The 26,211-nt window shown below is 36.1% G+C and overlaps 1 protein-coding gene across 1 annotated transcript; it reads right to left on the bottom strand.

The window, feature by feature from the left end:
- LOC106922789 (globoside alpha-1,3-N-acetylgalactosaminyltransferase 1-like) lies at positions 1-25,812 on the bottom strand. Its single transcript, XM_014995486.2, has 11 exons — positions 25,614-25,812; positions 15,260-15,301; positions 14,962-15,099; positions 13,450-13,482; positions 11,977-12,111; positions 11,748-11,856; positions 6,929-7,042; positions 5,175-5,291; positions 4,898-5,031; positions 2,424-2,501; positions 1-2,338 (listed from the first exon to the last, which is right to left on the bottom strand). The coding sequence occupies exons 1-11, from the start codon at positions 25,673-25,675 to the stop codon at positions 2,191-2,193; spliced, it is 1,110 nt and encodes a 369-aa protein (XP_014850972.2). The 5' UTR covers positions 25,676-25,812; the 3' UTR covers positions 1-2,190.
- Between the last annotated feature and the right edge of the window lie 399 nt (positions 25,813-26,211).

Raw genomic sequence — 26,211 nt, 5'->3', positions numbered from 1 at the left:
TTACATTTTATTTTACCTTTATTTTACCGATGAAACACTCTGATTGTAAAAACAAAGCAACTATGACAAAGACACCAAAAGTGCAGTTTCCAGAAAAATCTAATCTCCACACACATAAAAATCAATAAGCACACACAAACAGATATCCTAAACATAATTTTTCACTTCATCAAATTCATTTTAAAGTTAATATGGCATCTCTACTCTTCACTGCAACACACCAAATATCTCTAAAATGTTTCACATTTTATTTCTACTCTTAGTTTCATCTGTGATTATGAAGGTCTTCCTGTTAAAACATTTATTTATGTTTTAATTTCTGTGAGAGAATCTGTAACACCAATGAGTAAAATAAAATAAAAATCTAATTGTTAATTTAAGGAATAATTCCCTTTTTAAGATGATTCAAAATGTAATTAACTCAGAGAAAACATTTTGCCAATAGGAATATCTTCTTATATAACATTTTAGAAAGTGGAAGTAAAAGATCTCTGATCAACGTTTTGTAAACAATGCTGATAAAATGTCTGGAGTCCTAAAACAGATGTGAACACCTGACAAATTTATAATCAATGACAATTTATTTTAAAGATACAGTGGCATGTTTTTAACCCAGTAAATCTACAGAAACACAAAACACTAACAGGTAGTGCAGGATGTGTTTTCACTGAAAGAAGATTTTAGAATTACATTTTGACCAGGGGAATCAAAAGTGTGTGAACTTTAAGTGCTGCTTTTAAATCTTAATATTTGATAATAATAATAATAATAATAATAATAATAATAATAATAATAAAAAGACATTTTCAATTGTGTAAACAACGTAAACATTTCAGGTGTTGAACAATTACATTGTATAACGTATTTCATGTTTACATGATTTTTTATTTACCTCAAATTAACTAAACGTTCCTTCACATCTTTCCAGCAATTTCGGATTTACAGAGAAAACAGTTTTTATTATTTTGTTGTTTTTTGTGTAAAAACAAAATAATAACATTAAAACAAACAAAGCAAAACAAAGCCAACAAAACATAAGAAACTGTTTCCCTTCAAAGTTATTATGATAATAATTCGCAAATTTAGAATCAAATTACAGTCAGTGGCTTTTAAAGTCATTTGAAATGTTTTCGCTTTTTGGGTTTCATCTGGATTTAAAGTCAACAACAGTAAAGAAAAATCCACACACTGACAATATAATAACAAAAATGTAAACACAAATAGTAAATAAATTGTAAAGAGTATATGGACATAGCAGCAAGAGTTTCTGATGCCAACAGTTTTACCCTTTGTGCCCAAAACAACAAAATATAAAGCTGCAACTCTGAAAATTTGAATATTATGAACAAGTTTAATATTTTCTTTCTCTCATTTCAGAAAGTGAAACATTCAGTCACACATTACACAGATTTATTACAGAGTGAAATACATTAAATCTCAATTTCTTGTAATTTTGATGATTATTGCTACAAATATTAGAATATCACCCAATACAACTTTTTAAAAAAATTATTTTTAACGTATAAATGTAATGGCCATAACGTGCTGTTCCTTTCTTAAACCAATCTTCTGTAATAATCACATTTTCTAAGACACTTAATTTTGGTATTTTCAATCATTTGTAAGTTATAATGATCAAAATTACAAGAAGTAAAGGATTTAAATATGTCACTCTGTGTGTAATGAATCTTTATTACAGCAGTTTCATTTTCCGAAATAAGTGACAAAAAACTTATCTTACCCAGTCTTACCCGTATATAAAAACACCAACACCAGAGTCTCGACCTCCCACTGTGGCCCATGGCTCAGAGCAGACTCAAGGCTTTTAGGGTACAACGTGCAACTTTTGTGATTCAAGCCTCTGATTGTTGTTAAAGAATATCAGAAGGACTCATGCCGATGCTCTGCTTGGGCTGCTCAACAACCAAGTGACGCTCCTAAACAGTTTTAGGAACGTCTTCTTGCAGCCTGGTTACGATGCAAAAACATAAAATCCTGCTGGCAGATTGTCACAAAATAGGCTATGAGTAGATTTTAGAAAAATAAGTTAAGTTGTTGGTAATCAAAGCGGGTTGGTACGAATTGACTCATATTCAGTAATGAATATCCCCAGACAGACGTGTAAAAACCCCCAAAACTACAAAGACGCAAAATGAGCAGAACCTGCGTCCAGGTTCTGAAGTTTGAGCATCAGTGTCCACCATTTGGACGAACTTCTTCGTAGTTCTTGACCAACTGGGAGATCCGTACGACTTTAATGTCAGGCGTTACTTTATCATAGTCAGACCACAGGTATTCTGGAGACAGCACCTTGGCCGGTTTGTTGGTCAACAGGTACCTGCAGTGAAGAGGGACAGACAAATATGCAGTGCAAGTATTTTTCTGTTTTAGATATTTTAGTTCAGTGTTGTGTCATTTTGTACCTGTTGAGATGACTCTCCTCCTGCCAAACGGCTTCAATGTTGTTTTTGGTGTCTACCTCTGACATTTCGTAACAGTACCTGGCAAAAGAGCAGAAATCAAATCCTGCTGCAAAAACTTTAACACTGCAGCAAACAAAAACATGACATCTAAGTTTACATAAAAACAATGAAAAACATTGTTAATACGGAAATGTAAAATGTTAAAGGTGTCTATGTTCAAAAGGTACTTTTAACCTGAATGATAAGCCTCGCTCTAGTTATTAATAAAACTGTTCATTATGTGTCTCTGGACAAATAATAATTGTTTTCACATAATGAACAAGTTTTGAGCTTACTTTTTTGTCAAGCTTATAATATGAACATATTTCCTGAATAAATGTGAGAGAATATCAAATTTATGAATGAAGATTACTGGAAATGTTTTTGTGTCATTTTTCAGAAATACCTATACACTGTAAAACATTTCAGCCACATTTAGTTGTGTCAACTACTAAATGTAGTAGTTGACACAACTACTACATTTTGTAGTAGTTGTGTCTACTACAAAATGTAGTAGACACAACCTACTACATAGGTTGTGTCTACTACACATTTGGATCTGTCTACACACTGCCTGCTTGATTGATTTGCTTTCTAACAACATTTTACACATTTTGTAAACCAAGTGATACAAAACATGGCTACTCACTTGGGAAAGACATTTGGATTAAGGAAATGCATGGAAACTTCTGGCCAGTCCTGACCGGATTGTTTGGACTTGGTGAAACTACATGAGAATCACTCCGCAGCTGATGGTTTAACACCTTTTGAAATAATTCATGGAAGAGCTTACAGACCTCTGTTCTCTCAAGATTTACAGAAAGCAGAAGAAGAACAGACATTAACAGATTATATGACCAGGACTCTTAAAGAGAAGGAAGTGTCCAGTGCAGATTTACTGCCTTCTGATTCTCTTCCTTCGCAGGAGACCGCTCCCATCGAGCCAGGAGACTGGGTCTACATTAAAGTCATCAAACGAAAGAACTGGGCGAGTCCACGGTGGGAAGGACCGTTCCAGGTGCTGATGACCACACCAACAGCTGTAAAGATTGCTGAAAGACCCAGCTGGATACATCTCAGTCACTGCAAGCTGCAGAGTGTTGGAGCACTAATTCAGGAGAGGGAAGTGACCTCACTTCAGTGGACTGCTGAACAGGACCGCTTTTGAGGGGAACGAGGTGAACTGCTATGTGTGTGCACAGCTGCCCTACGCCACACACAACTCAGGTCTCTGACCAGGGAACATCACTGATGACAAGCAGATGTGTCTCCATGGCCTGAGCACCCGCCCACGGCGCAGCTTCCCAGCGCCGAAGGGATGCAAGTGGTGCAAAAAGGATTATTCTGTTCTACTTCAAACTGGAGCTGCCGCAAAAGGACTTTTTGGAGCTATGAACTGTTCACTTGCGACTGACGTACTTCCGTTTCCACGGACTGTGATGAAAATACCAGAGACCATTTCCTTGGCAGGTGCCAAACCAGGGTCTCTCAGGAACTGCGTTTACAACAACGGAACTAGAGCACTGGGAATGATCCCATGGAACCTGTGTAACACAGTTCACACCTTCTGCGAGACAACGCCAGAATTCAACGACTGGATCGCCTGCAGAGGTCAGGGGTCAACCTCAGGCTGCAGCGTCTGGAAGGACAATCCAGACTGTCACGACTTGCTTCAGGAGATTCAACATGGCACGCCAGACGAGAGGACGACAGGAGAGAGCTCGTTGCAGCGCCATAGTACCAGGAGACTACGGTGATGGCTGACTGGTACTTCCTGTGCGGAAATGGAGCTTATATGTTTTTGCCAAGATATTGGGGAGAACTATGTGCTTTGGACCCCCTAATCAGCCCGATTGCATTCATCAGGAAAGCACAACACGGTCCAGCCGCCCGCTCCAAATGTGCAGTTATGCCAGAGGTCAAACGATGGGGAGGCCTCACTACAGACACTGGAATTCAGGATTTGGGGCGGTGGAGAAAAGCTTATGCAAGGCCTGTTTCCATGGGTCGGAGTGGGAGAGATTCAGGACCACGTTGAGATAAACAGGTATGGATTACTGCGGCTTGTCAACAGCACACGATTTCATGGCAGCTTGGTAAAAACTCACACAAGGTGTCTGTGGTTCATTTTACGTAGGTTGTTGAAAAATACCTATCAGTACAGTTTACATGAGCTTGTTGTTACGAGTCATAAGTACTCCATGAATTGGTTAACATTTCAATCAGCCTTTCAGAATGAAGCATAACATGCTGTGCATTGGCTGTCAGAGCTGCAGTGTTTACCCTGCATATCCTGGTTTAAGTCCTGATCACTCGAGATAAAGTTCACTTGATCTAAGTCTTGGCAACTCAAAACCTGAGTCAACACGTCTGTCTGGACAGACATGATTTTAAAGGCGCAGGTTTTGTTGTTGAAGATGTTAATGTATGATTACTTGACAAGCTTGTACATGTCCTCCAGGTATCCACCCCACACCGCTGCAGTGTAGTAGTAGTCTCCTTCCCCAGCAGGAATAAAGGCTTTGGACTCAGGTCGACGCTCGTAAGGAAAACTGTCCCTCGGTGTCGTCTGTGTGGACAAAGCAGGTCAACATGAGAGGCTTTGAATAATATATATGATGAACTGGAAACGACTGATAAGAGCAGCACAAAGAGACTGAATATCTCTCATCTTAATTAACGTCTCTTAAAGCAAACATTATGTGAGGCTACCTTGTAGTAGCCCCGGTGAAGGACAGCTGAAAGACGACTGAGGGACTCGGCTCCAAACCGGGCATGGAAGACGCTGTCTATGTCCATCATGAACAGATAATCCGCCTCTTTACGAATCTGGAACCAAAGTGGATGTAATGGAAGTATTAATAAAACATTATAATGCAAGATCACATTGTAACGGATGATGATTGTAAAGCTGGCGTTTATTTCTAGAATGTAAAGAAGCAATTTGAATACTCAACTTGTCTGAAAATACAATGAAATGACTGGTTTGGGAGGCACCTGGATTATTTAGCATGGAGGATTCAGTTAGTTTGGGTGGGGAAATTGTACGCCTTCTTTGGGATTAGTGTTTTCATCCTGTCTTCTCAGAAAGGAACCAAACCACCTGTTATGAAGTTAGAACAGGGTGTTTGGTTGGGACTCTACCCAGCATGAGCAGCAGGTGAGGCAGTGAAACGTAAAACAAACGCACCCCAGAGGGGAAAGTAAATTATGCTAAGAATTAAAAACCTCACATTCAAATTATATGTATAAAGATTTTCACTCCCTTTCATCTGATTGTTTTTCTGTGTTTAGTTTCTTGGATGGTTTTTTGTTTTTCCTGCTGTGTGAAGTTCATCAGAGGCTGGATGAATTTTAAATGCTGCTTAAAACATGTTGGCTTTAAACAGAGCCAACATGAAGCTTTGGCTGTTAGTGACTCTTGGGATGTTTTTCCTTTGGGTGCACAAAGGAAGACTTTCCTCTTTTTGACATCACAAAATGCCAAAAGGCATTTAGTGATAAGACATTAGATTACATGCAAAACATGTAAGCAAATGTTTTGCTTGTATCTATTTTGCATCCTGTAGCCAAGATTGTGGCATAGTCAGGGATAATTATATATATAGTTTAAACTATTTTGATCTATAGAGTCACAGTCAAAAGATTATAATATTATTGAAACATTCCTTTATTTCAGCAACTCCGTCGCCGACTGAAACACATCATAGATTATTTACAGGGATCTTTTAAAGGCATGACCCGACGATTCTGTTTTGACTGATATTCTTTTACTTTTGTCTGAAAAGTTGATAATTACAGAGACAATGTCATTAAGTGGCCGTATTGTTGACTGTAGACGTGTCAGCTCTCTCTTTCACCGCAGAGCAAAAGGAAACAGTGGCTGATTTTCAGACATTTGCGAACTTCGATAAGACTGGTGAATAAGATTGGTTTCACGTGACGGGAGATCTTCCAAAATTAAGTAAATCACAGCTGATTTATCCCTTCTCACCCCTAATTATTTACACAGAAACATGTTTGAAAGCTTTTATTTCTGCTAATTGTGATGTTTTTCCACTCATAACTAATAGAAATGTGACATCTAACATTATAATATCACATCAGACCTATGAACAAAAAACAAACTGAAATGTGGGCTTAATGAAACGTTTCTTTACCTGCTTAAAATCTGACAAATGAGCCTCATCAGGAAGCATATTTTAACTTATTGAATGTGAATATATATGCAGGAAGGACTGATTGCAGGATAGGATTTTGACTGTGTATTGAAAATAACAGAATGGTTATCATTAAGTACTTGATAGATGGAAAACTAAAATTTATGGATATTGGAACACCATGTATATTGTCAACCTTTGCCTAATATTTACTCCACTTTTTACTGTAAATCTGTGCATCTATTTATCTCCATTAAAAAAAACAAGTTTTCTTTCTTGGATAATTCTTTACGTTTCCCTTTTTACCGTCGTTTCAATGGTGGAAGTCGCCCATTTCATCCTTCCCAGCACAACGTCCTGCCAGCGGTTTGCACTTGGGACGGACACAACCGTAACCTTCCTGCCTTTAGCCAGAGGAACCTGGAAAATCAAACAAAAAACCCAATTAGTTACAAACAACACCACCAAAACATTCAAACTGGGGTCAAACAATGGAACGAACCGAGTATGGAACTAAAACAATGCCCAAACATCAACTAGTTTTAAAAGTAATTCAAAGAACCTTGTCTGTATGTCAGGTTGTTCTTTGCAAACGTTATTGATACTATTAGTATTATCTGTACATCTTCTTGTCTCATGAGAGTTTGTAATCATCTTGTTTGTGTAATATAATTTATTGTTGGCTCTTTATCATATCAATATTATGGCTCTAAATACAAATTTTTGATAGTTATTGAGTCAGTAGGTAATATATTTAATTAAATTTAGATAAGTGGATTAGATAAGTGTTCACTTCTTCCTACTACTTTTCAAACAGAAAAGTGTAATAAACAAATTATTTCGTTCTTGGTTTTGTATGCACATGTTTTTCTCAGTCCTACTGATCACTTGTTCTTTTGTTTTTAAAAAACTGTTTGAAATAAATAAATAAATATGATTATAAATACAAAAGCAGCATAGATTGAATGATAAAACAAAATAATTAAATATCCGATATCAAACATAAGTTTTGACATACATGCTTTTTATTTAGAGCAGTGTTGTCGTGGCACATGGGTTTCTCCAGACTGAAATGCTGCAACATTGCTGCAACAATGTGTTTTGTTTCTTAAATAAAAGAAGGAAAACATAAGAAAAACAAACAAACAAACAAACAAAAAAAAAAACAAGCTCCTGATGATACTTTCCTCCATTTTAACTACTTAGACTTGGTAGCAGGTTTTTAATGTGACTTTTTAACAAACTCTTAATTTCTGCAGCTCAGTTTGACAAGAAAAGATCTGGGCCTGATTTATTAGTCAATCTTTTGTTTCTTTTGTAATTTTAGCTCGTGCTCAGTGTTTTTCATCATTAGTAACTCCTGAAATGTGGGTGTTCCCCCTGTGACTTTACTTCCTGTTCAAAAGTCAGTAAGTTGCAGGTTCTGGTTAACCTGCAACTTACTTTCAGTTCTCTGACTATTTTTATGCTCTCACCTGTGTCGCTTCTTGTTGGTATCATTATTTATTAATCTGAGTTAACTGTAAATTGTTTATTTTGTAAGCTTCTGGATCTGTCTACACACTGCCTGCTTCTATTGTTGATTGATTTGCTTTCTACACTTATCAAGCATGCATCAATAGAAGAATTAACTTCAGGATTTCATTATGATTGCTGATTCCCTCTGCCCCATAAAACAGTCTCTCAGAAAATGTCAGCATTTCATGAGCCCAGTTCTTGAAAACCCACAGAAAACCTCAAGAGTAAACCATAAAACCTCATTGCTAAAGAATCTAGCTGTTCAAAAAGTGCTTTCACCAGCTTGAAGTGGCGAGTGAACCACAAGACCAGCTGCAGCTTTGAGAGTTTCTAAATTCAAAGCCCGTTTCACAGTTTAGAGTTTCACAGGGTGTGAGCTGAGCTCGAGACAGAACATAGAGCTGAACGGATGTGTCCACAACATGAGCTACAACTGTACCCTCTGACATTTTGTTTAACTGAAATACACCTGCAGCGCAGTTTTGCCTGAGAAACAGTCTGCTAAGTAGCTAGTGCACTAGTTTTAATAAAAACAAAACTATTGCTAGTACTGATACTAAAAATAAAACTGACTAGGAGACAGTCGCAGCACAGATCAACTCAGGGGTTAGCCTCAACTCTTAGCCTTGTGCTGCTAAAATGTTAGCACAGTCACAACTACGTCACCGCATGCAGGGCTGAGGTGAGCCTTTTTGAGAGCTGGCTTTTGCTGCAATGAAAAAGATGTTTTTCAAATTGAAGATTTTTGTCCATTTTTGTAAATTGTATTAAAAAAACACTGAATATTATCTATAAAGTTCAGATTTTTGCTAATTTTAGATCGTCTCTTTTCTTAATTATGTCAGTTCAGTGCAAAAATAAAATGGGAACCCCTCAGTTTAAGCTGCTCTGAGAAAAACTACATCATCTACAACCATAAAGGAGTCCATTGATATATTTCAGTTTCTGCACAATTCTCTACATTTACATTTTAATAAGGCTGGATTTATTTTACTGGTGTATTTGCCTTGAATATTTAGCTTAATTTTCTAGCTATTTTTTTCCCCCACACAGCATCTCACAAAGACTTTAAATATCTCTTCTCTGCCCATTTGTGTCATGATTTGTGGCTGATTGTGGTGAGAAAGAACACAGAGACCCAGGTTGAAGAAGATGAACGTTTAATGTAGAAACAGTCCAAATGCAAGCAGCTCGGGGCAAACAGACAGGCACCGTGACACTAGGGAGACTAACAACACTTGACGAGCACCCGACAAAAGACAAAGACAACAGGTGGACTTAAATACACAGGGAGGGTAATCAGAGAATGAGACACACCTGGGAAGCAAACAGGGAAGACAGGAAAACACAGAACACAACAATTTGTGTCATTCCCTCTTTCTTTGTATTTTGTGATCCTTGAGTTCCTGGCACAAATGCCAGGAGAAATCTGATCACTGCTTTAAATCTTTGTCTTCCGTTTCACCTGTCTTCCTTGAAAGGCCATTGTTATTTCTAGCTTTCTTTGAATTATCTAAAAAGACAAACCAGTCTGCTGAAGTTTTTCTTTCACTTTGATTGTATGGGTCCATAAAAAAAAATCATGGAAGCATTTCAGGCCTTTTTTTAAAATTGTACTGATTTATCTAGGTGCTTTTTCTGCTTAGTATGGCTACCAAACTTAAATAGCTTGAACTGAGATATGCACGTCTAACTTTCTTTATGAATAAAATTAAGGAGGTTTCCATTTCTGTAAACCATGACACCAGATATGTTTTTGTTTCAATTCTCAGAAAGGAGCAATTATAACAAGAAGCTACAGGCGTGTCATAACCTGTCCTGCTTATTTTTGTGAATCGGTTGTATCAAGTACCTTCAAGGAAATTATCTTGCATTTTAATAAATGAGTCTCAACACATTCATTTTCTGCATTCAGACTTTAAGTTAAGCATCTTACTTTTGTTGCAACACAACATTTTTTTGCTGAAAAACAAAAAAAATTTCCTCTTTTATTTAATACATCTGAGATGCTATAGCAAGTCACAGTCACAGTACAGTCAACGACTCATAATTAAGATGAATTTCCTCATATTTTGTGGTCAAGAATTTTCTGTGCCAAGATAAATGGCAAGTGCACTTACATGACTTCAAGCAATTTTCCTGGTTTTAGATGGTAACAATAGTCCTCAAATCCTTAAGACAGAGTCTAGTTTTATGATTTTTGTGGGGGGGGTTTTTGTGTTGTTTTTAAAGAAACAGTTGTAAAAATTGAACATGCAAAGTGGTAAAATACAGATTGGAACACACTAACTTACCTGAAAAAAGATGGAGAAATGCCAGACTTATGCATTTGTTTTTTAAAGGTTTGATTGGCTCTAGTGGCCTTTATTTGATAGTTAATTGACAGGAAAGTTGGTAATGAGAGATGGAGAAAGACATGCAGCAAAGGTCACCAGGCGGGGAATCGAACCTGCGACAGCCACGTCAAGGACTAAGGCTTCCATACATGGGTTTGCTGAACTCCTGTGCCACCACAGCACACCCAACTTATGCATTTTTATAAAGGTAAGGCAAAAATAAAAGGAAACAAATATTTCTTTTCAGAAAAAAAAAAATATTGAAAGCAAAAGCAATTGAAGCTGCAAGCAGCCTCGAACGGCCCTCGCAGCTCAGCACCGCTCAGGCCTATTGGCCGCCGCGGGGGATCCGGCACCGCCGCCCGGTCGCCACCGCGGACGCTCAAACAAAGCAAGAATTTTTCTGTTAGAAAGGAAGTTTCTAATTACAGAAACGAACATTTCTTTCCTGGAATTTTCTTTTTCAGCCTGATTGGCAGGTTTTGTCACGCAGGACTGGGTTTGCAGCTCTTCCTGCTGCCAGTGACCCGGTGGGGATTAGTGACAGGCTCAGAAAACTATCCTTTTTCTTGGAAAAGCTTCTGCTCTCAGCATTTAGTGAGAAGCGACTTTGCTTTCGTTCCGGGTAATTCAGAGACAAATATCAGGTTGTCATCAGCAAACTATACAGGTCGTTGCAAAAGTTTTTATGACTTTTGAACTTTCCAATCCAAAACATGAACCAACACAGTTTAGCATGTAAGTATAATATTTCAGACAACTTTCTTTTTCATAGCTGCTGTCTCTTCCTTTTCTGAAACTGTATCCATCCCCATAGCCTCTCTCTTTCTTTTTTATTTTACTGTTTGTAAAAAATATCATTTTTACAAACAGTAATCTGATGAGTCAAGTCTGCACAAAGAGTCTAGAGATGAAAACATATTTACCACTTCTCAATTTTAAAATGTTTACTTTGTTGCACTTTTATGTTTCAGATAATCAAAGGATCTCTAAAACTAGACAAAGAGAGCATGAATAATTACAAAAAGCTGTTTTGGTTCTTTTAAAAAAATCCAACCAGCATTGGCTCAGAGAAGAATTTAACTTTTAAAAGTGGGGCGAAATTATTTGATTATATTGTCTGTAGTCAGTAAAAGTTGTTGGACTAATTGATTTTTTTTAAAAACAGAAGTTTGCCTGATCAAATCTGTATTTGATTTGTCTGAGTAAGAGGTATTAAAATGCTTCTCACAATTGTTGCAGGGCTAAGAACAAAAATACAAGCAGCTCACCTTGGGGACTTCGTTTTCTCTGTCTGTGTGAACGTAGTAAGTGAGATTGAAGCCGACAAGGAAATACTTCTCTCCTGTCTCAATAAATTTCTGTAGAAAACGAGTGTACCTGGTTGGGGAAAGCAAACAACGAGGGCCTACAATTAGTGAGGAAAAAAAACAAGCAATACAGAAAAGAAACAGCAACCTAGTAAAGCGTCTTTTTCCACAACATATTCTGATTACGTACTTGCCAACAGCAAAAACCACCACAGCTATTCTTGGGTTTATTCTCTTATAGATTGCATCAATGACCACAGGATCAAAGGTCCCTTCCCAGACGAGAGGAACGTTCCAGTTTGTCACGGCGTTCACATCGCTCCGTCTTGGGAAAAAAGGGAAATGCATTTATAAACAAAATGATCACAGGGTAGTTTTACATCGGAGCAAATTCTGATATGATCTAAAAGGCAGGAAACTTATCTTCCTTTTTTTGGTTTCTAATGACTGATGAAGAGTTTAATGCTAATAAGCTTTAGCAAGTAGCATCACATAGTTGGCCTGCCCATTGTTCTAAAACATGTGGGTTGCCATCCTGATTACTGCTTTTTAACCTGAAGCTACTCAACAGGTATTAGAAAAAACACCAGCTGCATTGCATTTTAGTTATGTAAGCATACACTGCAAAATCCACAGCTACAGCAGATATAAAGAGACCAAGTTAAGTCAATTCTCAACTCTTTTCACCTTTAATGCAACATGTATCCTGCAGTATTTAAGAAAGTAGTAAAAAAAAAAAGTTATTACTTAAAATCTCTATTGTTTTTGTGTTTTATCAGTTTAATTGTACAAATGTCACAATTCAAGGTAGAAATGTTTTGAAGCAATGTTTCATAGCTTCATGTTTTACCACTTCAAAAAAGCTAAAATTTTAATCATGGTATATATATATATATATATATATATATATATATATATATATATATATATATATATATATATATATATATATATATATATATTATTTATTTATTTATTTATTTTTATTTCCACTGTACAATAAATTGTCCGGAATATATTTAATATTAAAAAAATAGTTTTGACTTGAAGAAACATTTCAATTTACTGATCTTTACTGACAAAAACCAGTATAATCGTTTCATTTGCACTCATCACTCAACCTTCGACCAACTTACTTTTCTTGTTTTTCAACAAATTCAAAGAAAAACCTAAATGCTCATGTTTGTTCCTGTACTTACTAAGGAACATTAGAGCAATAAAAACACATAATGAAAACAAGCAAATCCCTCTTTCAACTACAAGGTTTTACATACTGAGCCAGAAAAAAGACAACAGTGAAAAAAAGCTGAACAAGAATTGCACCATAGTTAGAGAAGAAGAAACCAAACATAACACCACAAGCATCCTAATACCAATGGTTGAAGCACGGTGGTGAAGGAGTGGTCATTGGGGTTTCTTACACATGTAATTTAAGAATTTATATGATGTCCTAAAACACAAAATTAAATAATGGAAGATGGGTTTTTTTTCTCTTAAGTAATTTCCTGTTTGAGGATACTACCAGGAATCTGGAAAAGCTTTTCCTCTTTTTATTTCCTCATTGTTTTAAAATGGAAAACAAACAAACAAACAAAAAACTAAAACTTAATACTAAAGCAAGAACAAAGTTGCACAGTAGAATCAAATGTGTTGTGATGCTTACCCAGTCAGCGTGCTTGGCTGAGCATATTTTAGTCTGGAGAAGAGAAGGAAAAATCAGCTGCTGCATTTTATTTTGAAGGACAGAAGTTGTACGTGCAGGACATTTTATAAATCATAAAAGATTAACTTAGAGAGTAAATCTTTACTATTTAATCAATTATAAGCAATTTAATGTCAGATAAATGTCAGCTATCTGAAAATGGCACATTCCCTAAGATGTGCTAAATGAGAAGCCTGGTGTTTTTAGATATGGGGTTTTTATTCAGTACAGAGGAGAAATATAATGTTGCATTTGTTGGTTATTATGTTTCTTTAGCTAGTGTACTTCAAATTCATAATTATACTTCATAATTTGTCAGAAAATTGTTTGGGCATGTAAAGAAAATGTATTTGTGAATTTTCTGATTGTAGTTAAAAGTTTATTATAAAAACAAAGCATAATACATTTCTGAACATTTTTTTTCATATACCTTCTTTTAAACCAATGGATAAATCCTATTTATTAAAATCTAAACACCTTTTAATTACCCTGAAATTTTACATAAATGACCAGTAATAATTTTGCCAACCTAATTTCAGTACAAACTACTTTAAAGTGACTGGGCAGAAACACTTTTGTTCCTATAATTTTTAAATTAAACATGGCTGCAAAAACACTACGGGGTTACTAAAAGGTTGCTAAACTTAAACCTGTCAGTTAATTTTAAAAAGAAATCACTTTGCTCAGTGAGACAAAATAAGAGAAGTGAACAACTCCTAAAACTCTTGATAACATGTCAGTAACATCCACACAGGGTTAAGTCACTGAAACGTGGCTTACAGGTTGTTTAAAATTGTTCTGCCGGTTCAAAGGTCTCACATCTACCCTTTGTAAAGTTTATTTTTTGTTGATTTAGGCCAACTCAACCAGAGCCCTTCAGATTGGGAACTTTTCCTCTTCCTGCAGGATCCCAGGCTTTGCCGGGATCGTTGGATCATGAACTTGATAAAATTCCTTGCCACATACCAAAGGTTCCTCCAGGAAGCTCACTTGTCTTATGTTATTCCTTTAAGGACACTGCTTTCTAGCTGAAGGGGACAAAATCTAATGTTTGAAACTGGAAAAAATAAAAATAATAACGCAACTAGAGATAGCAAAATCATGTTCTCAGAAAGAACCTCAGTTGCTTTCAATATCTGGTGTGATAGAGACAATAGGGTCTCTCTTAAAAACATGATCTCCTTTCACACAGGAAGAAGCCATGATACACTGAGACATAACACCTAACATTAAATCAGACAAACTCAATTGTGTGATTTTGTTGTCAGCACATTCAACTTTGTACAGAACAAAGTATTCAATGAGAATATTTCATTCATTCAGATCTAGGATGTGTTATTTGAGTGTTCCCTTTATTTTTTTGAGCAGTGGTGTTTTATATGGTTTTTAAAGCTCTAGTACATTTTTTAGCTATAATAAACCATAATAGTGTTTAACAACAATGTACAACAACAACAAAAAAAGGCTTCTTACCCTGATTCCATTATCATTTCTCCCGTTTTGCAGCTGCTTTTCTGGCACTGCCCGTCCTCATTCCTATCTATCTCATCAAGTTTATTTTCCAGGTCAAATAAATCCTTCTCAGGGACAACACACACTTGGCTGCAAAATCTTTAACGGAAAACAAAAGCACGTTTTCAAATCATGTGACGAAATGAAATGGAGATACAAAATGGTCATGAGATTTGTTGAACATTGACAGACTCAGTGGAAATCTCTAACAGTGTTTAATTATATATATTTTAAAAAGTGTAGTGTTTTTATTACTCACCTGATAGATGTAAAGCTTTCTCTGAAGTAGCCATATACAAATCTGTGAAGACATAATGAAACCAATATCATATTATTTTGGTTAGTCAACAAGTTGTTTCTTCAGAGATTTATTGGCACTTGTTGCTCTTGGCAGTTGGTGGTTACCATAGCAACCGGTAACTGACGGGCCCCTTCTCCTTTTTCTGTTGCTGTTTGTAGCTGTGTGTTTTCGTCACAAATATTATATTTTAACATATATTTTAGACAAATGTAATAACATACAATGTTTCAAAAGTGACGTCATGTTTTGTATATGTTTTTTTAACTGTTGTCATTATTAATGTTGTCCATTTTAGATACGTTTAATTTTACAAATGTTAACGCTAACTGCTCATTGGGAGATATTGCTCTTGTAGTTTGTTTAGGGTTATTTATTGTATTTTATTTAATGTATAGGGGCAGAAGCTGCTGGACTGATGTTAACCAACAATTTGATTTTCTCTTTTGTTGGAATAAATACACTAAACCTGAATGTTTCTGTTGTGACGTCAACTTGTTGGACCTGAGACAGACATAGAAGGGTTACACATCCATACATCCATACAAAATGGATAGCAATATATACTCAATGGTTGCGATATAGCCATCTTAACTATCGTGAATTGAAAATATCGCGATACATCGAGTATTCTCGATACATTGCCCACATTAAGCCAAGTTTATTTTCATAGCACATTTCAGTAACAAGGTTAAAAGTGCTTTACATGACAAAAACATAACACAATAAACAAAAAAACGTGGTAAAATAAAGTGAAGAGAAGTGAGATTTGAAAAGTTGATACAACAACAACAACGACAGATCCTTAATGTATTTTGGTGCTAAGCCATTCAGTAATTTATAAACTAGTGTCAGTTTAAAGTCTATTCTCTAAGCTACAGAGAGCCAGTGTAAGGAAATGTATTATTAAACATTTTGGAGTAAAAGTGGTTTGTATTTTGATCCTTGTAGACATTAATGGTTAACTCACTTTGTAAATATTTTGCAATTTACGTCCAGAACATTTAATCTTTCACTAACTATTCCCATTCATTGCTATTTTGTCCAGTCCACCTTCTATTTTCTACCTGTAAACAAACCAATATACTGAAACTGGCACATAATTTGTTCATTCCAGACAACCAAACAACTGTTTGCTTGTTTTATACAGATTTTAGGTCGTCCACAGGAATACATTTCTTATCTTAAAATCACCACTATCCTCCTGACTACCAGAAAAAAAAATATTGTCCAATCACCATTTTTTTAATCCCACATTCTTTGTAAGGTAATAAAAGGTTTTATGCACTTACTTTGTCTTTTCCCATAAAATGTGTTATTACTGATGAACGCAATTTTTATGAATTAGAAAAAGATACGTACAAAAGCCCCACCCCTTCACATGTGGTATCATTGAAAAGCCCTAAATGTCCTCTCCAGATACCAAAAGGAATTAATTCAGTAGATGGAGGGGGTGGGAGATATTCAAGTTTAGAAATGTCCTGTACAGAGGACAAAAACGAACTACTGGTAGTCAGGAGGCTATGTACGGAAACGCATTGCTATCACGCAGTAAAAAAATTTTTTCGATCGCTATCTCGTTATAACGAGATACGTATCTCGTTTTAACGAGTTACGTATCTCGTTTTAACGAGTTATAACTCGTTAAAACGAGATAATTTTAGGTCCAGGAAGTGGCGGTATTATGCTAGGCTAGTACAGTGACTAATATGAATTGGTCAGGTTTCCCTTCATGTTTGGTCTACAACATGTAGAGATACGGATGCTGCTTTGCACTGTGGTTAAAACCATTAACAGCATGCCTACTCTGACAAGATCCTAAACAGAACGGGACTGCAAAGAAGGAGACGTTAGTCCGGTCCTCTAGCTGTGGCGGCGTTCCTGACTGGATCGAAGCTGAAGTTGGCTTTCGATTGTAGCTTCTGATTCGGGAAATGGCTAAAGGGAGATTATAACGGAGGCTCAGATGTATTTGATGAACATTTTCTGTCCAGATTTGTTTTAACAGTACACTTGCTGAACAACGGCAACGGCTGTTCGTAACCAAGCAACCGAAATCAACAGAAGGCTAGGTAATGGCAAAAGACAAAACTAGATCCTGTTAAGCATTCTTCAAAATAAAAGACTTCCTCTCTCCAAAATAAATCATACATAAAGCTTTGACTTTAATTATTTTTCTCGTCACCTTTTGGAATTGTGTACAGTCAAGTTAAATTCGGTGAATAATAATAATCATGTAAATTATACTTAACATATGACTTGGCATATGACTGTAAATAAGTAACTAATCATGGAAATTATATTTTACATATAAATGTTAAGAAATCATTTATTCTGCTTTAAAAACGAACATACATCGACACTTCAAATCTGGAGTAGATTATTCTAATCTGCGCTAATGGCAGAATATTTCAAACCTAGTTTGTAATTTGTGAAATCTTTATCTGAATTGAAACCTCAGTAATGAGAGATTTAAAAATATTTTTGCATCTGGAATGCATTAGAAATGAACTCCTATCACATTTACAATGTTTGTTATTATTTTAACCTTCTGTTTTCTTTCACTTTTTTGTCCTAGAGCACCTGCCTTTTTGTGTGGTTCACAGGGATCCATCAGCTGGGATAGCAACAACTTTTCAGATTCGATTTATAGTGATGCAACATAGCATCAGAGATGAATAATCGTGGAACATGCAAAAGAAAAAATATTATTAAAAAGTAAAGAATGGGAATTAACAGATCTATGCTGGAGCCAAGCCGAGTAGAGATTTATGAATCAGGATCATTAGATGATTGTTTCTCAGGACGCTTAAAGGAGGCCATTCAGCTTTTGCTGATTTATGATTTATTTTGGAGAAAGGAAGTCTTTTATTTTGAAGAATGTTTAACAGGATCTAGTTTTGTCTTTTGCCACTATCGAGCCTTCTGTTGATTTCGGTTGCTTGGTTACGAACAGCCGTTGCCGTTGTTCAGCAAGTGTACTGTTCTAATAAAAAATCTGACCAGAAAATGTCCAGCAAATACATCTGAGCCTCCGTTATAATCTCCCTTTAGCCATTTCCCGAATCAGAAGCTACAATCGAAAGCCAACTTCAGCTTCGATCCAGTCAGGAACGCCGCCACAGCTAGAGGACCGGACTGACGTCTCCTTCTGTGCAGTCCCGTTCTGTTTAGGATCTTGTCAGAGTAGGCATGATGTTAATGGTTTTAACCACAGTGCAAAGCAGCATCCGTATCTCTACATGTTGTAGACCAAACATGAAGGGAAACCTGACCAATTCATGTTAGCCACTGTACTAGCCTAGCATAATACCGCCACTTCCTGGACCTAAAATTATCTCGTTAAAACGAGATACGTAACCTCGTTAAAACGAGATACGTGACTCGTTATAACGATCTCGTTATAACGAGATACGTAACTCGTTAAAACGACATACTATCACGTTTTAACGAGATACTTATCTCGTTTTAACGAGATACGTATCTCGTTATAACGAGATAGCGATCGAAAAAATTTTTTTTCCTGCGTGATAGCAATGCGCTTCCGTAGCTATGCCACTCGAATATACAAAGGAATCCAGAAGAAAGAACCAGGGCTCAGCCATGCTCTCTACTACCCCACTATCCGTTCCCTCCATATGAAACAACGTTTCTGCTAACATTCTTCCGATTCCCAGAATGCCCAAAGTGTGATCGCTCTGGATTTATTATTAACATTTTATAGAGGCTCACCCAGAGTCCTGACTTTGAGTAAAACATTTGCCATGCTGTTTTTAAAGCCAGATGAAACTGCTGTGAGGAACACCAGAATACAAGCACGAAAAACCCACAGTACATGAATACAGTAAAACATCTATTCTCAAATAGGATTCTTTGCAATAAGAATTATTTTGGGTGTAAAGCATATCAGTGAAGCTAAGACTGTTCTTTGTAAAAATGTAATTGGCCTTTAGTGGATATTTTACTTAAGACACTCACCAAAAATGTTCAATGAACTGAAATGTTTTCTTAAAAAAGAAAAATTAAATCTGTTTGATCGTACACTAATCATCACTTGACACCATTTGCACATCTAAGAAACACAAGACAAAATGGAAAGACAAAAGTTAGCACCCTGAAAAAAGCAACGCATTGATTATCTGGTAAAATTATATTTTTGGGTAAGTTAATGCTTTTCCTAATGATGACAACATAGGGCTAAGTTTGTATTGCTGATTTTTACAGAACCGCCTTCTCTTCCTCCTACATGTCATGAATATTGTTTTATTCACATTTTACATGCTGCCCAATGACTTTGCCTCTGTATGTTATTCTGAGTCACAAAACACAGGCTGGTTGTTAATATCTTGTAATATTTTCACAAACTGCCATTGTAGCTGCGTGTGCTGGGAAGTGATAAACCAGTGTTCACAAACTGCATGGAATAGATGAGCAAAAACAAATGCTCTGGTTAAACAATTCTTTATAGCATTTTTCGTGGGATAAAAAAAAAAATCCTCTGCAGTACTAAATGTGTTTATAGGAAGTAAGCTTTAAAGTCAGCTGGTTCACTACTGCCTGCCAGATTTTGCAATAACTGAAAAAGCAAGTTAGGCAGCAAGAGGAAACTCAACTTTGACTAAATGTTTCAGATTGGCTCTGCTTGTCTTTAAGCTGTCTATGTTTATATTTTATTCTCATTGTCACGATAACGTAGCAATGAGGTTGAGTTCACTGTTTGGAAGTCAACCAAGCAGCTAACTGTTGCTGTCTCTACAGCAATGGCTGTAGAAATACAGCGGCTAACTAGTCCAAGAAAAAAAAAATTTTTAATGTCATTTTGCATTAATTAAAATGGCATTCTTTCAATAGCCTTTTTTTCTATCCTTAAATATAGATAACAACAAAGCAATACATGCATCCAAGCTCTAAAATTTTCACTAAAACCCTTTCTAATTGTAGACTGATCAAAAGAATGTCCAAACAATGGAAAATACCATTTTAACCACTGGGGTAAATCTGTTTTGTGAAGTGGTTATCACAATTGTTAATCACTAAATAGACAATGTTTTTGAGCTCCCATCCCTAATTTTGGAAGGTGAGAAGCTGAATGTGGAGAAGCTGGCATAAAGTTGAGTTTTTTCCTGCCTTTTTCACATTTGCAATACAGTGGAGACTTATACCTGCCTATTTTAATAGTTAAACAACCAAATGTACCTTTATATGCACTAAGACGTACAGTGGAAACTATCTTAGAATTATAGAAGAAGCTAATATGTACAGTTCTCCTTATTTCCACTCTTGTTCAACAAGCATTGAGCAGAGGTATTTCAACTGAACTTCAGGCAATGTTTTCAGAAGTGCTACAAAAACAAAAAACTCCCATTCTGAAAAGCTATGAATCAGGAGACAAATTTCCACATTACATGAATACGTGATTGCAAAAACCTGATAAAAAGACTAAAATTAAACCAGGCAAGTAGCTGCAGGAGCTTCAGGAATTTCTTACTCTGAGTCTTACGTGTTTCTTGTAACAACAGCCTGCACTCGGAGCAGAGGAAACACCCGGGTCATTTTAAACCCCCCTCACCACCTTGTAGTAGAATGTGTCAACAAAAGAACAGCATTTCCACTGGATAATGATCGGGGGTTGCTTTTCTTTACAGCAGAAAGAAACATTTTATTTTAATAGTTTTTAAGGTCAAGCAGGCCATTTTCTAAAAGTTGGCTGATACTGATAGACTCCAACCCAAAAGAAGTGAAATCTAAATTAAAACAAAAGAATGGAGGAAAACTTGATGAGAGTTTACGTGGCCTACATTTTGCTACTTAAATGTAGTAAAGATTATTACAAAAAAGAAGCAGCCAAAAAGAAACACCTGATGTTTCTGTCATTTGCTATCTGTTCTCATTCATTTTGAACACTGACATTCCCATAAGCTAGGATGATCTATGAACACAGAACATGTGGCTTACTGCCAAAGAAGCACTTATCATAATGGCAAGAAACATCCTCCACAAAACAATGATCAGCTTGCTCTCTCTGAAAGACAGGATTCTCTCCCCACTTCCTGTCCCAACATGCTGTTCTCGGCTGGTAAAGTGGGAGCTCACCCACTGGCCGGGTTTGACAACAGGTAATTTGAAATAACTTCTAACTTTCCACTCATCTCCAGTAAATCATGCCTACCAGGAGAAGGTAATCTTGAGTTATTTTGGTATCATTTGCATCATCTCACATATTTTAAGAGTCGTAAGAGCTAAGCTGGGGTCACTAAAATAAATGGCAATCATGTTCAGGTAATGGCATAATTAAATTACATGTAAGACTGAGCAATTTTTATTATCGGTAGTCTTAGGATGGCAATGCAAAGGTACAAAGCAGAGGATATGAAACGGTGGAAGATTGATACAGAGTCAGAAGACGACTATATCGACACAAAAGCCTGGGCGGATCAACTTTCCCAGTTAGATATGGAAGAATTATGTTTCTATTTTTAAGTCAATTGCTGTAGATGTTCATAATGTGCTGACTAACATGGATATGAACAGAATATTCTCCATGGAAATCTTATTTAAAATATTTGGAGATAATCTGTATCGAATGTATGTCGTCTCCTGACATCCAGAGGTTGGCTGTAAAGCGATGATTACAGCAACACTAACAGTGATCTGATAGTTACACCCACAGGTTCCTGAACAGTGAAGCAAGAGGAACAACTCGCCTCACTTTTAAAAGAAAGGTGCAAACTAGTGTTATACCTCTCCCGTATTTGGACACCAAAAATTTACATGAATGCTGTAGAAAACGTTCCATGTTTTCTGCAAGCCGCTCACACCGGTTCTGCAGCAGGAACGCACATGCAAATGTCAAGAGGTCTGTTTGTTGTAATACAGCGATTTTTCAACTAATACTTAAGCTTTCAAAGCTCTCTAAACTCTCATTTTTTCCCTGTGAACCACACAGGGATGATCTGTATACTAATCTTTCTTAGTCAAAGCTGTGAAATACTGAATATTTGCCAAAGGAAGGAGTAGAAACGTAGAAACATTGTTTTGCTAGTTTATGATAATATATCCACAAAATCAAAAGCTACCTCTGTTAACAATATAGGAACACAGTTGAATTTCCTTGAATGAATATTGTACACATCTCTTCATAAAATCATACTACTACAAAACATTTAATTGTCCCTGTTAAACCATTTAATGATGAACCAAAGGCGTTGCTAATTGCCTGCGCTTATCTTTCACAGAAATGTTTACCTGGAGGGAAGAAATAATTTAACATCTCTAGACCTTTACCAAGAAAAGTGGAGAACAATACTCCTAACAGAGTGGCTTCAGATTAGGCTAATGTAAAAAATAAAACTCACTACCACAAGCAGGATTGCAAACAAATAGTTATTCAAATGGAACTCAACTGATGTGCATTTCGTCTAGCCACCACACCCTTTTCCACGAAGGTCCCATGAAATACTTTGCTAGTAAAACTATGGTATGAATTACATTAGGTGTGCTTTTCCTGGAAGTGAGTTTGATACAGAAGGTAATTTATTAATCCCTGTCCTTTTAAAAAGGCTTAATCCAAACAAAAACAAAACAAAAAGGCAGTGGTAATTTCTGTTTGCTTCCTTAGACAAACATATAAATGCCAAATTTGGCATGTATGCATTCAAACTGCAAAACTAATTCCGACTTAGAGTTTTGTTTTTGCTTCCTGGCAAAGGCATGATAGACTGATAGGCCTGTCACGGTAACAAATTTTGCTGAGCGACTAATTGTCTCAAAAATTATTGCAATAAATGATAATATTGTTTGAAGACCATTTTAAACTAATTTAATGGTAATGACATAATAATGCAGGCAACATCCTGCTAAAAATAAATAAACTGTATTTTCAAAAGAACATTTAACACTGGAACAGGTAAACTAAACCAAAAACCAAAATAAAATGAACGATCAGAGCACTTGAAAAAGTGTTCAAACCTCTTTAACTTCTCATTGCATTTCAGGCTTTGATGTATTTTACTGAGGTTTTTACATGATGGACCGATACAAACTATGCATAACTACCGAGAGAAATGAATATAACTAGTTTTCAAACAAATATCTGGAAAGTGTGGTGGGTGTTTGAAACAAAATCGTTATTTATTTTGAAAATGTCAAATATGAGAGCGAGAGAGAGAAAAGGAAAAACTAAAATATTAAAACAAAATTTTCATACCCAGAATGAAAAGGAGTAGGAAGCAGCCAAAGCTTATTAAACTTTAACTGCATATTTTAGTTTGTGCTGTTTTTGTTTTGAAGATATTAATAAAGACCTCTGATGACCAATGGAAACTTTTTCTATTAATATTTTTTAAAATGATAGCGGCACAAACAACCATTTTTACTGCACAAACATAACACAAATGTTTGACAATTTTATTTATTTTATTCACTCAGGTTTGTCCAGAATATACAGAGGGCATTTCAGTATAGAATATGAAATCCAAATATGTCCCACATAGTTATTTACACTTCTAAGTTTTCCTACCTGTCACAACTTCCACTCTTTGAAAATTATATCTGTAGAATTAATTTACTATTACCATATAATGCTGTCAGGAAGTTGAAATATTTCTGTTGAGTTATATTTTGGAGAGAAGTTCTCAGTGTTGATGCTGGTTGATAATGCTACAGTGTGAATTCACGCTTTGATTTTTCTAACGCCACATTGAGAACAAAAACGGACTGATGGTTAAGCCACACCGATGCATACCATCATAACCACTCGTCTGCTGCGACCCTTAATCTGCATGACGCTGTTTATTTACACATCAATAGGTTAGGCTGCACAGTAATTTCCTGGTTGGGATGAATAAAGTACTTCTATTCTATTCTATTCTATTCTATTCTATTCTATTCTATTTCTATCACACCTCATTTATTGAACAGCTGTGTGTTTTAGTGTGATCGAGCTTCACACAGGTGAATTCAGTTTATTAAGTGATTAGTTGGATTGTATTTTATTTAGTAGTGTCGTAGTAAATGGGGCCTGACCACAAATGCACACCACACTCTTCAGAACTATATTAGTAAAATAATTTTAAAAAATAGCAAACGATGCATCACTTCACTTTTATTTCACAGTAATGCACAACGTGAAAGATATGGGTGTGAATATTTTCGCAAGACCTTAATTATGACAAGTGAGCTGCGATTGTGTAAATAAAACAGGCAACAACCAGGCTGAGAGGAAACCAAAGCAGCCTAAGAAAACACATTTAAACCAGCATTATTTCACTGGGATCACAGTTTCACTTCAGCTACATTGCAAATATGTAACTCATGGACAGGAGTTACTCATGTGAGAATTTTACAAGATGCAAAAAATAAAACAAAATAAAGCAAAAGAAAAGCAGGGGATAAAAAGAACAACACACCCAGTTCTAGGTATAGCAGCTTCAGAGAATTGTTTTGACACTTGAGTACAACACACAGAACAATGGAGGCTGCTTTAGCCCACAAGGAAGCGGTTTAAATATTAATATTTTTAAGCCGTACACTTACAGGGAGAAAACTTAACTCAGCCTTTTCCCCCTTATAGCAACACCATGCGCTTGGGTTTTCTACATTTTTACTTATTCCGAATGACACGATAATTTTCCGCTAGTGTTTTTTTTTTTAGCTTCACAAATTCCGGTGTAGAACTTCCGTTTTTGGTGACGCTTACAATATATTTACCATTTTACAACAGAACACTTCACACTAAATTTCACTTATCTACGCGTCGTCTACAGTCGTTCAGAAAAAACCAAAAAGACCATGTCAAGGAGAGAAGATTGGCTACAAACACCCCTCCGTTAAGCACTGTAATTTGAAGTGGAGCAGTTCTCTTTTAACCCCTGACATAACGGGATATATTATATCTTCTCATCTGTTACTCCCGTATTAAAAAGAGCAAAGAGTTGGATATATGTGTAAAAATTAAAAATAAATACAAATCAAGTTTAACTCATAAATGATTCGCTGTAACTGCATCCGAAAGTTCTTCAGAGACGACTTCGCAGTTCTTGACGGAGGATATTTGAGGAGGGCGCACGACGCGACGCACCTAAGTTCACACAAATAAATATTCTTATACTTCAACACCCAGATTTAACGGATACGGGCAGCAAATTTTCGCCTTCTTTGCATGATATTCTGAACTATGAAAACTAAGACACTTTTACACGCAAATACGCAATTTTCTTATTCGTTACAGCCTTTATGCCTTCCCTCCCTTTTTTTTTTTTTTACTTTTCTTGCATCACTACATCAAAAAATAATAATAAAAAAGTCAAACACTTACACCAGGATGATAAGAAAAACTACCACGATCAAGACATGGGACTTGGTGATGTTCCGCTGCATTTTCAGTCCGTTATGACGCGAACAATCGGACGTGAGTAAGAAAGCGTCGAGCAGAAGCTGAAGAGAGATGCGCAGGTTCTGGGGCGCTTGCTGGGACTTCCTGTCCGACAGGCGGTGGGAGGTAAACAATCTGAGAGTTAACAGCAGTTTCTATAGGGCGGGACAAAAACACAAGGCGAGGGGAGGGGATGTTCTCTTCATCATCATCATCATGATCATCATCATCATCAGGAAGCTGCACTGAGATGACAGGAAAGAAACATTTTCACTTCTCCTTTTCATGATTGATAAAATCACCAACTGAAAAAGCAAGAAGACTGTCTGTCAAACTTGTTCGGATCAAAGCCTGTTTTATCTGAACGAATGTTTTTCAAAATATATATTTTAATTTCATTTAATGGTAAACAAGCATCACATGATAAATTGCAAAAATAAATAAATAAATAAATAAAAAATAAAAATAACAAAAAAGTCAAGCATGTTTTAATGGAGCTCCAAAATAAAAAAGACATATATATATATATATATATATATAT

Source organism: Poecilia mexicana, unplaced genomic scaffold (genome assembly GCF_051168715.1).
Source record: "Poecilia mexicana isolate PSO_F unplaced genomic scaffold, ASM5116871v1 scaffold_3, whole genome shotgun sequence".
Taxonomy (NCBI): Eukaryota; Metazoa; Chordata; class Actinopteri; order Cyprinodontiformes; family Poeciliidae; genus Poecilia; species Poecilia mexicana.
This window is presented reverse-complemented; position numbering and strand designations above follow the sequence as displayed.